Consider the following 15,795-nt stretch of genomic DNA (forward strand, 5'->3'; position numbering starts at 1 on the left):
ATGGAAGTATGTGTTGAGACTGAAATACCAGGTGCTAAGCATATACCATGTAATGGAAATTTGAATTTTTCTAGCATTAATTAGCATGACATTAATTAGAATGAGACTATAACATGCCACATGTACTTTTGAATGAAAATGGTTTCACTTGTTTATATTGTAGATGTAGATGTAGATTGTAGATGTAGATAAGGATACGGATAGAGATATTGATAGTTTAGCCGAGATTGTTGTCTTTTTTTTTAATATAATTTTAAAATAAATAAAAAAATATGGGTATGAAATAAAGGCAAATAAATATTATCGATGTTGATGAGTGACTCAAACAACCATAAGTATGTGTTTTATCATGCAATTTGTAAAAAAATTAACAAAGAAGTTTGAGTATGTGTTGATGGCAGAAATAAATAAATATGGGGAGATAAAAATGGAATGCTTGATTAGGTGATAAAGAGTATTTGATGCATGTGAACTAATTTATCAAATGAAATGAATGGATGAGATTTGATGTTAAAATAATTTATGTGAAATAATATATATCAACGCCATGTTTAGTGAAAATGAGTGATTGACAATAGAAACGAAAAAACTTAATAAATTAAATCAGTTCTTTTGAATAGGAGCAAATGAAAATAATAAAGAAAATAGTGAGGCTTAGATAAAATTCATTGAAAAAAAAATAACTAAAATAAATTTTCTACATTTTCGCAGGGGTCGGTCTTGTTCTACAATATACATGAATAGTTTGCACCACAAAAATGTAAGATAAAAATATAATATCTTGAGAACTATCAACTAATATGTTACCCAAAAATACTTGAGAATTCTCTGTTTTTTTTTTTAAGGAAGAATTCTCTTTTATATGCACAACTTCAACGTTGGAAGAACAAAACATTGACATGCCTTTCACATATCTCTCATTATTAATAGTGGCAAAAAAAAATAGTTTTGGAATGAAGAAAACTGATTCAAAACGTCTTTCAATTACGTCGCTTCAAATTAATAGAAAAATAATGAAATTCATTAAAACGTGAAGCAAACTTTTTCAAAAGGTGTAAATATATATGGGGATGAAAACCCTAAAATTAACAGAGCCGACAGCTAAACCTATAAAAGGGAATCAAGGGAAAAAAAGGTGCCTAAATCAATTTGATAATAATGAAATCAATAAAATTGAATTGGTCAGGAGGTAGAAATATTTGCATTTCAAATAAATGATATTATAAACAATTTGTACGAAAGGAAGATGCATATACAAATGATGAAAGACAAATTGACTATATATAGGAAAAAAAAAACTCAAGACTGACTAACTTAATATGATGATGTGTTGATTACAATTTGATTGGATGATAATTAAGAATTACTCCCTCCGGTCCTTAATATAAGAAGAAAAACCAAAAAACATCAAAACCAATGTCAGCATTAATTGTTGTAACTTTTTAAACATTTTTACAAATATACCCTTATAGAATATTGTGAAACATTAAATACATCAACTAATATTAAAAAGACAAACATTAAATGAGGGGTAAAAAAAGTCTTTTAAGCAATAACTATCCTTAAAAGTTGTGACATTTGCTTATAAATAGGACCAAAACTTTTTTTGAAAATTTTCTTATATTAAGGACCGGAGGGAGTATGTACCAACATGTAATTGGTACATATCTTGTCATAAGCCGTTAGAACTCGAGGGTATCATAGGATGAATATGTGAATTTGAACAAAATACATGGATATATACAACATGTAGTGGAGTAATATCATAAATTGAATCAATTTTTGAAATTAGAGTGATGAAAAAAATATGTTAAGAAGAAAAGTGTTTCAATAAAATAAAAGAGAGATTTTGAGAATAATTTTAAAATTTTAGTATGAATTTTAAATGATGTGAAGATGTTTGAGACGGACAAACAATATTTATAGGAAAAAAGAAGCAAGTAAGTCACATCAATTATGCCATTAATTTAGTAATGAAATTAGTAACACATTAAATAGCAAAAATAATTTGAATAAAATATTCCATTTATTTTTTTGTCATTATAAGCCTTTTAGTCAACTTGCATAATCATGATAATTACATAAGTCTTGCACAAATCACATAATATGTACCAATTACACAAAACATTAAATGCACCTTTCAATATAAGGATGTCATGTGTACTATCAAAATAAAATAGTGCAAATATATATAATAGAGATTCGATGACTAAATAGATATTTTGTAAAATTTAGAGACGAATTTGGTTGATTTTTGAAAATTCGAGGATGAAGTTGGGTCATTTTTCAAAAAATTATACCAAATATTCAAATCAACATATTCAAATAGAGCAATGATATTTGTACATCCATTTATTGACAACTTTAGTGACAACCTTGTTTTTCTATCTTTTTATTGGTTAAAAACAATGTAGAGAGAAAAAGGAAGAGAGATAATAACAATATCATATGAGTATGAGAGAGAAAGTTATTCAAAAGTTGTTAGAAAATGGTTGTACAAATATCATTTCTCATTCAAATAAGGGGTTTTCTTTAAAAAAAATAAGGGGTTTTCTTTAAAAAAAGATACAATTAAAATTATTAAAAAAAATATTGTTCAGGTTTCTGCAGAACAGTGACTTCTCTGTGTCGCCGCTACAACCTCATTCTTCACCTTCTCCATTCTACATTCTCAACAACACAAACACAAATGAATCGTCGCGCAAACCTTTCTCTCTCCACCGCACTCTTCAGAATCACACACTCCTTTCACAAATCCCCAATACCCATTTCCCCAATCCCCTTTCCTCCACCAACTTCAAATTTCCACTCTTTTTCCAAATTCACACCCACTCATTTCTCAATTCAGCATAATTTAAGAAATTTCAGTAATGGGTCAAGCGGGTTTGATCACAACAAAGAAGTGGACGAAATCAACCTCAAGTTTGCAGAAGCAAGAGAAGAGATAGAGATGGCGTTGGAATCGAAAGAGACGGTTTATTTCAATGAAGAAGCTGAGTGTGCTCGTGCTGCTGTTAATGAAGTGTTGTCGAAGTTTGATGCGTTGTTGGCTAAGTTGCCGGAGAAGGAGAGAGGTGCTTTGCAGAGGTCTATGGGTCTTAAGATTGAACAATTGAAAGCTGAAATTTTACAATTGGATGAGTAAGATAAGAATAGTTGTTATTTTCATTATTCTTGTGATTTATGCTTCTTACTTGTTAGTTTATGATGACTTCAATTGGAAAATGTAGCTTATAGATTATTATTATTAGGCTATTTATTTAACAGGCTAGAATTTTGAATAAATGCATTGTAATGTAAGACACCTCTTGATGATTTAGTTGCGGGGATTAACAACTCACAACTCATGTTTTTGTTCATTTAAACGGATATTGCAGCATTTACACTTTTGTTATTTTGGTTGACACAATGTTCGTTTACATTATTTTGTTGAATGAATGAGATTTCTCAGTCCTTTGGTTTTTTGGTTAATGATTAAACAGGTGAAGATATTAGTTCGCTGATGTGTTTAGGAGAAAGGATAGTAGAAACTCAGCTTAGGTGGTTTTGGCAGGGGATGTAGAGAAAAGATTTGTGGATTTTGTTGTATGAAGAGTAGATTAGATGGCGGATAGTCAAATCACTAGAGGCAGAGGAAAACCTAGAAAAAATATTAGAGAAGCCATCAAGAAAGATCTAGATATTAATCAGTTGGATAGGGATATGGTGTTACCATACCCTTAGGAGAAAGATCTAGATATGTTTAGGAGAAATTGCTCTCACCATACCCTGCAATTTGCTCAAATAACGCTTGACACCTATGTTATAAAATACATTGAGTTATGATAAACAGTGTTACCAAATAAGCGGAAAATAGTGATTTGTTTAAATTCTGCTATTTAGCGCCGTTCTATCCACCACTTGATGTAGAGGGAGGGTGGTACTTGTCATGTAACTAAAACAAAAGCGTGCGGGGGGGGGGGGGGGGGGGGGGGGGGGGGGTGTAAGTGCAATCTCTCCATATGTTTATAAGACAGTAGGAATGGGCAAATTGAAAGTGACAATTTATATTTCTTAGTGATAATACTCACTCTTTAGTAGTGAACAACTCCAATTGGCTTTTTGCTATAGGATTAATGACTGGGTAATGTTTAGGAGGAATTGCATTCATCAAACCCTGAAATATGCTTTAAATAACACTTGCACCACATCTATTCTATAAAATACATTGAGCTTTGATCAACTGCACAAAGACGGGGGGACGTGTCATGCCATATAAACAAGAGTGTAGTTTTCCTAACAGATAAGGGTTGTGATGTTTACAAAATAGATAAGATGCGTGTTATTGAAGCATATGTCAGGGTGTCAGGACTCAGGACAACTTCTGTATGTGTTTATAAAACAAATGGAATGGACAAATTGGAAGTAACAATCAGTATTTTTTTTTTTAGTGATTATACTCACACTCTTTAGTAGTGAACAACTCCAATTTGCGTTTTGTTGTAGGATGAATGACTGGGTAATGAGCTTATGTAGCATAGAATCAAACATTTGAAATTTTGTCCTATTTAAGATAGCGTTTATTTATGGAAACAAGTTATCTTGTCATGTTTTATTCTGCATTTAATATACACTCAATATAGAACAAAACACATATTAGGTGTTCTTGTTCTAACTTGTTAAGAAAACTGCACCTGTTTACTAACTGGTGTAAATATCCAAATGTTTTTTAAGCTTCATGTTTACACGTGTGCTTTTACTGTTATTCAGTTTGTTATACTTAACTGTGATGTTGTAATGCGACAAGTAACTTCATTAAAATTATCCAAGCATTGTGAGTGAACAAATTTTGTGATGTGAGGAAGTTATGTTAATCTGGTGCTATCCTTATCAGCATAACTTGTTGACATACCTCTAGAATATTAGTATGTTTTGTTTACTTAGTATTATAGCAAAGTAGGAAAAGGGTGACTATCATGAAATCTTCATCTTATTTAAGTTCTATAAAGTTTAAGTTTTTTCCTAAAGCAACTGCTGCTGCTGGGAACATATAGGCTTTGATGACCAATAGAATTCCTGAATGTGACTTCACGACTGGATGCTACTTGGAATGACTTAGTTTATAAGTTATTTGTCATGTTTAAAAGTTTATGCTTTCGAATCCTGATGATATGAGGAAAGCAAAATGTTCTTTAAATCATAAATATTTGTTAACAGTAAGAAATGTTGCTCATAACAACATCTGCACTACACTACACCTGTAGTGCTGCAAATATCATGCATAGCTTCTATGCGGTTTTAGAATTCAACACCAAGCCCTCTAATGGTTTAAATTAGAAATCGTCTTAAAACCAAATGTGTAGCCTCCCATCTTTCTCCATGGGAAGCTTCTTGTTCTGGTTTTTTCCCCTCGTGGGTCTTTCCGTCCTTTCCACTGGGCTTGCCTTTCAATTAACCTAGGCTGCCATTGCTTCCAAAGGCTATATTATATGGTTGAGCTCTGTTTCAGGTCCTGCACAATGAAACAGATAAGTATAAGGATAAGGATGTGAAGTTATATAGTAAAACAATCAGAATGAGTGTCACTGCTTCAGTCAAAACTGTTACCACTTCTCATGGAAATCACAAACAATATAATCTTTCTACTTCATGCTTATGGTTTAGCCCCATTGAGTCAGTTGTTATTTTGTGCTGTCTTGAATGGCAAATATTGAGGTCTCCTACTGAAATACACTTTTGACACTATGTAATGTATAAATAACACCTACAAATTACCATGAGACGTAGTTATTTCTCTTTTTAACCCGATGAATGAGCACCTTCTGTGAACATGAGGGTTAGACTATTTTTGTTGTGCACACATTATGTTATAAATTTTTAAACTGGCTTTCAAAATTTTCTCATCATAATTGTTACTCCCACCCACAACACTTGAGAGACCATTGTGGAGTACAATACAATTCAAACAGTGGACTGGATGACTTGGCTGTTGGCATAAATTGCAGTAGTTGGAAGTCCCACCACCCACAACACTTGAGACTTCTTGTGAAGAGTCCTGCACAATGGTCTCTACATGTGATATATGATGAAAAAGTCACTCAAAGAGGGATAGTGTTATATATGTTCGAGATATGTTAACATGTGATGTGAATAAGTTTGTCATTAGCTGTAGTCTTTCAAATTTAAAGGCTGTATTCATTGTTCTGAAAATGAGCAGATAAACATAAAAAGAACTATATAAAAATAAAATACATATGTAGATACAATGTAAGTCTAGATCACAATTACATTACATGCATTACAATTCCTTGAATTTTGAAATTAGAAATCAATAAATGCATTCATTTTTCATCCCAGTTTCACTTCAGCAAAGCATACCGGTGTTTCTCTTTTGTCTTGTTCTTTTTCTTTTTGTTACACACACACAATTGCTTTCCATGTATAAAGAAATTGAGAAACAATACAAAATACTTTTTTATTGATAAGATTTGATATCCTATCCGGTGAACTGTTGGAGGCTACAAATAAAAGACAAGAAATGAGAATCGAGAGAGCAAACTAGTTAACATGACAATTATACTTTTTGGCAAACACGGTTTGCAAAATCAAAGTGCTGGTATAGGAACAAATCTAGTGTCTGCTAAGACATAGGGAAGGAGGAGAAGGTAGCAGCATGGCTTGTTTGCTTTTGTCTCCTAACACGCTGCAATCTTGGCCCCCACAGGCCACAATTAACCCCCTATAAGATGCATGCATGATGCATCAATTTTCACACACTTGCCTTTACATGAAAGGGCCATTGTCCATATCACATATTTTATTTAAAAAAAATTTTTTTTTATGGAAAATAAAAATAATCTATAGACACCCAAACATCCATTCTAAATCTAGAGAGGAAAAAAATAGAGTGATATAACATATGTGACATGTTGGTGATGTGATATTGGATGAGAGGTAGAGAGAAAATGAAGTGTTAAATGTACATTGGAGAATTAACTATGTCCAAATAACATCAACATTTTATTCAAAAAGTTAACTTTATTATTTAAGATTAATCTCTATCAATGAATTTGACCGATCACATTTAGTTAGATTGCTCTTCTCAACTATATTTTTCATCTACGAGACTCGAACATTTAGACCTTATTTAAGAAATCTTAGTCCAACTTTACTTGCATCAACATAATGTTGAGACACAACATTTATCTTAATCATTTTATTTTTTTAAGTTTGATAATCCATTCATCTCACACCAAGTGTTTCATCTGAAATCAACAATGAGTTTCCCTAAGTGGCAAGTGACTTGGACCCTTAAATAAATGGTGAAAGGTTTGATCGCTAACTCTTGTGTATGGAGAAAATTCAGTTGGGATGAGATAATTCACCTAGTGTGTCCAACATATTTCACCTAGTTGGGATTAATCATGAATATAACAATTGATGTTCCAGGAAAGCTGCCTTCTAAAATGGAGTAATAATTTAGTCTAAAAAGGTGAGTAATAATTGAATGAAATTCAATGAATGTAATTGAATAATGTAAGGTGAAAAAACAAATATTTGGCCATGGTTCAACTATATGTTTACTCTGCAGTCTACGTCATAACGTTATGTTCTCAGACATAATTGATGTTCCAGGAAACATTCAGGCCATAGAAGTATTGTATTCATCGTTCCAACCAGTCCCTCACCTTTCGGCTCTCTTGTACTCTTTCCAACGTAAGAAATAAAGTAGCCAAAGAAATACTATATACTATTTTGAATGCGTAGAATCTGAAAGATAAGAGCTAAAGTAAAACAATTTTTATAATACATAGATAAATAGGTATTTGTTTTTTATTCAATTTAAATAAGTATATTGTTAGCTTTTTAATCTATCAAAGTCTAAGAATGAATATTACTTTCAGAAAATACTAAGTTTCTTTTTCCTTGAAGAAATTAACAGCAGAAGTTAAGGCAGAAAAGCCGGACCAGCATGAACAATATTTTACTAACTCTAGACAAAAAATTTAAATTTTTTTATTCTTAAATAAGAAAGACTATACTTTGGACAAAACTTAAACAAGAAAGTTAATATTTTATTAACTCGTATGTTACACCAAATCTCACCGTCTACTAATGGGGTCTAATTAAAGTCAGAGCAATGTCTTGTCTAAACTGACCCAACACATGAATTGTTGGCACTTGGAAGATTCAAACACCTAGAGAAGCACACTCCTAAATCTCAAGCCTACATTTTTTTTCTATATATATAAATTGAATGAATTCAGCTTTTCTAAATTAAGAAACTCATTTTAGAGTGAGGTGAATAATATTGAACGTCTAAATCACTTACTTTTAATGCGACTAATCCAAATTGAACATTTTATATGTAATTGTGGAGATTAATCTCTCGACTTTGAATGGGCCATATGGGCAACTTGTAGCATTTTCATAGCTAAATTTCAACTTGATACTCTTACTCTTGGTTAAACTAGAGACTTGAATTATTGCATCTAAATTTCAAATTCAGATGCTAACCACATGTGTCAACCAGCATTTGCAATTACAGCATGCATGGATGATGGATATGAACTAAGCAGTAAGACACAAATATTGCAGGCAACTGATATCAATGATATTAATTCTAAAACTGTACAACAATAGCCGATTCTACTCTAATCTCAAAGTTTCCACATTAACAAACATCTTGTTTTCATCTAAGAAGAGATGAAAATCAAATCACTAACCACCATTACATCTAATTATCAAAACAAAGAAACAACGAAAAACAAAACTCAGCATTGAGTTGATGACTGCTTGATTAAAGGTTGAGAGGTTTTCCCCATCTCCTCATGAGGCTGACTCTTCACTTCCATCAGTAATGCAACAACTTCCTTCATAGTTGGACGTTCAACTGGCGAAGAATTTACACAAAACATAGCGATTCCAAGTGTTTGAAGCATCTCTTGCACCATTTGATCCGGTAGACTTTGAAGCTTTGTATCTAGTATTGACACAGCTGGTTCAAAGCTTGCCATCTTCTTCTTCACCCATTCAACTATGTGTTGTCCATCTCCAACGTGTTGTCCATCTTGAACTGCACTTCTTCCACTTAGTATCTCTAGTAAAACCACTCCATAACTGTACACGTCGCTCTTCTCGGTTATGTTCATGGTGTAGCCATACTCTACATTAAACAATGGTCATAAGATGTGGTTAGAAACTTATACAATTTAAACCATCAGAAATAAATTGACACTTGATGGAACAAAAATTATCCTGAGGCTAAATTCAATGTATGCATATTGTTTCTACTTTAAATATTATTTTCAAAGTCGTTGTATTAATCCAACAACTTATATTGGACCGAGTTGTAGGGCTGCAGAGGAATCGAGTAGTAATACAATTACAAAATATGCAAGCTTAAAACCATAAGATTAAGAAAAAATGTAAAGAAAGTGAAATACACTTGCCTGGGGCAATGTAGCCATAGGAACCAGCAACTCTGGACATTGCATGATGATAATTTGGTGAATTCATTAGCTTTGCGAGGCCAAAATCTGCAATATATGCCTCAAATTTGGAATCAAGAAGTATGTTATTGCACTTAACATCTCTGTGAAGAATTGATGGGACACAATCATGATGAAGATAAGCTAAACCTTGAGCCGAACCAACAGCGATCTTGTATCTAGTTTCCCAGTCTAAGTTCCTATTCCCTTCCAACAGTTGTCTTAGATTACCATTTTGGATAAAGTTATAGAGAAGAAGCTTAACACTCCCGTTAGAACAATAACCTATGAGCCTCACAATGTTCCTATGCCGAATGTAGCCAAGAATCTGAATCTCAGCAGCAAAAGAATCGACCATTTCATCTCCTTTGCTTGTTTTCCAAAGCTTCTTTACTGCTATTACCTCTCCGCGCGGCATCTCAGCCTTATACACAACACCAGAACAACCTTTTCCAATCACATTTTCATCTTTCAAGCAATCCAATATATTTTCTATGCTGAAATTCAGTTTCTGAAATGGTATGAAAGTCCAAGGATAAGAGAAATCCTCAGCTCCAGACGCGGAACCTGATATCCTCAGAGCCTTTTCAACATTGTACTGATGATTACTACGAGTTACTAGAATCCACGATGCAATGACAATTATGGTAACCGAAGCTAGAATAATTGTGATCATAGCTATAGTTTTAGTAGATTTTAAACCATTCTTTTGAATCAGACCTGAAGAGCATGTGGTACCGTCAACGGACTGACACAGATTCCGATTCTGAAGATATGAACTGGAAGTTAGAGTTTTGAAGAATGGAGTTACTGGAATAGGACCTGAGAAGTTGTTGTAGGAGATATTGAGTGAAGTGAGGCTAGTAAGAGAACCAAGAACCTTAATTCCTCCAAAAAGCATGTTCCTTGAAAGATCAAGTGATTGTAACTGTGTCAAAGCAGACATTGAGTCAGGTATTTCACCAATGAATGAATTTGAGCTCAAATCCAAACTGATTGTTAGGCTTGTAACATGACCAATCTCTGGAGGTATGCTACCAGATAAGCTATTATAACTCAAATCCAAAAGAGTTAGCTTCTGTAAATTTCTAACAGATTTTGGTATTGAACCTGTTAATAAATTATTGTTGAGAATAAGCTTGTTCAAATAGCTCAAGTTCCCAAAGCTCCAAGGAATTTCACCTGTCAAACTGTTTCTACTAAGATCAAGCTGCTCCAAATTTTCAAGCTCACCAATCAGAGACGGAATTTCTCCGCCGATGTAGTTGTTATGAGCATCTAATAGCTCAAGAACTGTGATGTTTGCAATCTCAACCGGTAATCTTCCGGAGAAATGATTCATGTACAAATCAAGAAACACAAGATTCTGCAACTGTCCTATCTCTTTAGGAATCTCTCCTGAAAGCTGATTCTCTCCGACTCTCAATCTAACCAAAGACTGACATTTTGCAACACTTGCTGGTAATCTTCCTGATAATGAATTTCCAAGAAGCAGAAGCTTACTCAGCTTCTGCAAACTGAAAATTTCATCTGGTATAGAACCTGTTAACTTATTCCTTGAAAGATCAAGTGCATACAGTTCTGAACAGTTTCCAAAAGAGGACGGTATAGTTCCAGAAACCAAATTCCCCCACAAGAAAAAACTCTGCAGAACCTTCAATTTTCCAAGCTGATGAGGAATTGTACCTGATAACTGATTCTTGTCAAGCTGAACAGTTGCAAGGCTTGTGCAGTTACTCAACTGCCACGGTATCTCACCAGAGAGCGAATTATCGGACAAATGAAGCTGTTCAAGAACAACTAGCTTTCCAAAATCACCAGGTATTTCACCAGTGAGATCATTAGATGATACATCAAATATAACTAACGATGAACAGTTTGAAATTTCAGAAGGGATTTTACCAGATAATGTATTCCCCCAAAGAAGCAAACTAGTAAGTTTTTGCAACTTACCTAATTGAAAAGGAATAGAACCAGTGAGATTGTTCATGTGTAAATAAAGATTCCTCAGCTCAGAACACAAACCAAGTTCAGGTGGTATTGAACCAGATATTTCTGTATCATAAAGTGCTAGAGTTTGTAGATTGATCAAGTTTCCAAATGAAGAGGGAATGGAACCTGAAAGTGATGTTGCAGCTGCACCAAATGTGGTGAGGTTGGTTAATAGTCCTAACTGTGAAGGGAGTTCTCCAGTGAGAAAAGGGTTACCACCTATCCTAAACTGTTGCAGAGATTTCAAAGAGCCTAGTTGTGAAGGGATTGAGCCATTGAGAAGATTGTCTTGAAGACATAGAACTTCAAGTGAAGTGAGATTTGAAAGCTGCTGTGGAATGGTTCCTGTTAATCTGTTTGAGTTTAAGAAAAGGAATTGAAGAGAAGAGAGGCTTCCAAGTTCATTAGGAATGGAACCAGTGAGAGAGTTTGAGGAGAGGTCAAGGAGTTGAAGATGGGAGAGTTGACCAAAAGAAGGTGGGATAGAACCAGAGAGATTTGTGGAAGAGAGGTTGAGAAGCTGAAGCATTGTTAAAGAGGATAGTTGAGGTGGTAAAGAAGTGAGGTTGAGGAAAGTATCAGGGATAGAAAGGGAAATTACTCTAGATTGTGGTGAACAAGTTATGCCTTTCCATGAACATGGTGTTGATGTTGAAGGGTTCCATGAAGAGAGAAGAGAAGGTGATGATGTTGCAAGAGAAAGAAGTGCTTGTCCATCAGGTGAAAGAGAAGTTATTACTTGTATTTTTGTTATGCTAAAAAAGAGTAAGCAAAAGAACAAAGAGGTAACACTGATATTTTCCATTTTTGATTGTGAAAATGGTGACTTTACTTGGAGTTGGAGATTAGCGTAGAAGATGAGGGTGAAGGTGAAGGTGATAAAAGACTAAGTTTAGGAGAGCACATGCATGATGCTTAAGTTTCACACAAACGTTTTAAACACAAGCATGTGAAACAAAAAGAGATAGTGTCAAGTAGTATGTTTAAGAAGGGAGATAATAGAGATGAGAGAATGGTCAAAAAGGAATGGACTTCTATTTGTTATCTTAGACATATACCAGAATGTACCTCAACTATCTTTGTCTCTGCTACTAAATGATAGAGCCAAAACCAACCTTGTGATGTTGTTGTGCTTCTGTACTTTTGGTGTTATGCTTGATGGTACTGAGAATGGGGGCAATATAGCTATATCTAAGTTGAAGCACTTTTGGTGGATGAAACATTATTGGTTTCCATGATACGCGTGAATGTGCTTAGAGGTAATAATAACCAAGGAGTTTAAATCAATTGTTGTAGTGACTAGTGAGGTAGCTAAGCTTTTCTTGATTTCAAGGCACTTTGTTGAAATTTGAAAACCTCCCCTCTCTCTTACTATTATTATCTAATTTAATGATTTAAATACTACTGCTTAGGCTATAGTAGTTTTTTATTCATTGATTTGGCGGTATTGGTTGTGGTGTACATAACTATGTAAATGTACCAAAGTGGCCTTCATTATTTGGATCAATAGTGATGGAGGAGATGTATGAATAGAGGCAGGAAGGAGTGGGGCTCCCATTTTTGTTTTTGTATTTGCTTCAATGAATGTATCATCAAACATAATGGAAAAAACTAGGTACCACATTGAAAAGAAATAAATACATGAGTGCAAAATTTATAAAAAAAAAAAGTGTTACTCCTCACTAGAGTTTATTTGTTCAAGCCAATATAAAGAAACTAACATGGTATCAGAATCTATCCATTTCCACCAAATTATAGTCTAATCGTGTTTGATGTGAGAGGGTGTATCGAAAAAAAATACAATTTATTGACAGTAAATAAAATGTTTTTGTAAACAGGATAGAAGATAAATATTTTCTAATGAACAATTCATATATTTTGCTAATTTAAACTTGAATTCAAGTATATATAGATCACAAGAGCGCCTGCAGTTGATTTCTATTTGAAAATAATGTAATTTGTGAGGCATGTAAGTGAGCAACCTTGGTGTGTATATCAGACATCAGAATTCAGGAATTAATGTGTAAAAGTACAAAATGTCCTTGTAGACATGTTTTGGGGGGGTCCAAACATCACTGCAGATTTCATTGCATGAATTTATCAATGTGCTATGAAATGTAAAATGAGTGCTATTACTTGCATCAATATAACAAAATTAGGTAGTATCACAAAATCACATCTAGTACTAGTAAGGTCTCCTATTGGGACATTGCAAGAGATTCAGAGTTGTCTGCTTCTGTGCAAATATGTTCCATAGAGTTGGCAAGGTACTACACACATATTACCTTCTTGGGAACAGAAAGAGTAATTTGATAATAATAATCATAGTAGTAATATAGGGGTGGCACTTTGGTGACATTAATGTCACCGTGCCATTGCATCTGGACCACACATTGCCATTGCCATTGCATCTGGACCACACAACACATCTAATGTCACCCAATATGTGGCCCAGATTTAATGTCACCGTGACATTAATGTCACACAAGTATTTCCCGTAATATAGTAAGGCAACATGGGAGATTGTGAAAAGTAAAAGCCTAAAGAATTAGAGTAAGCAAAACAATTTCAAATATATTTTTCATAAGTTGCATTGCAGAGATGTTTTTTTACACTTCTCTTTAGAGAGATTTTTTTTTTATTAAAATGAGAATTATTTTATTGAGAGAGTCTATTTCTCTCTAAATAAAAAATGACTATTATATCGTAAATACAACTCATATGGTAAAATATTGGATGGATATTTGCTATGCTAGGATGCAAGTTCGAGCATGCAATTCTCCGCTTCAAAGAACCTAATTTGTATGAGTAAACTCTTTAGAAACAAAATATAATGTCCATTAAATGAAATTGTCTACACTTGAGCTGAGTTTAGATTAAGTGTTATTTAAAAAAATAAATAAAGCGATCATGGTTATCCATGAATTTCTATAGTAAAATATGAATCCAGATTGTGTGTAGTGTGAATGCATTGCACGCAATCAGTCGCTAATACATTGTTTAATCTCGATCAAGATCAAACAGTTCAAATTTTAATAAAAAACATATATTTTTTAAATTTAAAATGCTAACCTTAAAATCCAAACTCTTTGATCTAGATTTGTAGGACTAGTGTATGAAGACACAAAGCTGTCACGACACACAACCTAAATTAAGATAAGCATTTAGGGACAAATTTGGTAGTGTAAATTTTGTTAGTTTTACTTTGTCTTTTACTCCCTCCGTTTCAAAATGAGTGTCGCTTTAGCCAAAAAAATTTGTTTCAAAATGAGTGTCGCTTTCAGTTTCCAATGCAATAATAACTTTTTCTTTTCAATTGTACCCTCCAATTAATACTCTGCACACTACTTCCAAAGTATTACTTTTAAAACTAATCAATAGTTAATAAGGATAATTTGGTAAAATAACCATTCTCTTTCTCTTAATCATTGCATAAACGACACTCATTTTGAAACGGATGAAGTATGTTCTTTTTAACAGTGTGATTACTGTTTATGGAGTGGAATTAAGAAAAGTTATAGTGATTTGGTTATCGAGGAAGAGGAGGTGGGTTTGTTTTGGGAGTGGAGCAAAAGAAATTTGTATGTCACATGACATGAGAGGAAGTTTTGGATTAAATTAGGGCACAGGTAACGATTTGGGTTTTTATTATGGCTCAGGTTTTGAATCTTTTGATTGTTTCTTACAATTCAGCTGCACGAGGCTTATCTCTCATAAATGTCACAAAATTTTAGAATTGATAACCTTTAGGGATGGTACCTATGATATTCCTATTAGTGATTAAAAATATCTTATGTTAACTTGTTAAGGATCCAAAAGAGAATGTTAACAAGTGTTTCTACGACCTTTTTTATTTTTATTTTTATAAAAGTATCCTTAAGACGTTGTTTAAACTTAAGAAATTGTTACTAACAAATATTTTTAGGTTCGGTCAAAAAAAAAAAGCAAATGTTTTTAGGAAATCATTTAAATATTTAAAATAAGTAACTTTTATCTAAAAAGTGATAAGAGTATGACTTATATTTTTAAAACAAAATTTCTCTTTATAAATTCCTTAAACAATGTTCTTATCACACTTATTAACATGACATTTTATATTAAGTCTTACCTTCATGACATATGTTAAGATTTCTTTAAAATAAATTACATCTTTGTTATAGCTAGCTGGCCTATGCTTTATTGGCGTAAAAAAAGGCTAGCCTATGTTTTATTTCTCTATTAAATGTATGAATGTTCAAAACCGAACCAATCCAATAGAAAAACCGCAAACTGAACCAATCCAAACCAAAACCGCAAAAAACTGCATTTGGTTCGGATGTAATCGGATCATTTT

The 15,795-nt window shown here is 33.2% G+C and overlaps 2 protein-coding genes across 2 annotated transcripts; one reads left to right on the plus strand and one right to left on the minus strand.

Annotated features, from left to right (window-relative positions):
- Positions 1–2,575: 2,575 nt before the first annotated feature.
- LOC146958199 (embryogenesis-like protein) lies at positions 2,576–3,394 on the plus strand. Its single transcript, XM_085739770.1, has one exon. It carries the CDS (start codon positions 2,690–2,692, stop codon positions 3,143–3,145), a length of 456 nt encoding a protein of 151 aa, XP_085595896.1. The 5' UTR covers positions 2,576–2,689; the 3' UTR covers positions 3,146–3,394.
- Positions 3,395–8,571: 5,177 nt separating this feature from the next.
- Positions 8,572–12,832, minus strand: LOC146958200 (Leucine-rich receptor-like protein kinase family protein). The gene is made up of 2 exons (XM_085739771.1): positions 9,432–12,832; positions 8,572–9,145 (listed from the first exon to the last, which is right to left on the minus strand). Exons 1-2 carry the CDS (start codon positions 12,265–12,267, stop codon positions 8,754–8,756), a joined length of 3,228 nt encoding a protein of 1,075 aa, XP_085595897.1. The 5' UTR covers positions 12,268–12,832; the 3' UTR covers positions 8,572–8,753.
- Between the last annotated feature and the right edge of the window lie 2,963 nt (positions 12,833–15,795).

This window comes from Medicago sativa, chromosome 1, assembly GCF_051527215.1.
Source record: "Medicago sativa cultivar Bolivia chromosome 1, Bolivia_mono, whole genome shotgun sequence".
Classification (NCBI taxonomy): domain Eukaryota; kingdom Viridiplantae; phylum Streptophyta; class Magnoliopsida; order Fabales; family Fabaceae; genus Medicago; species Medicago sativa.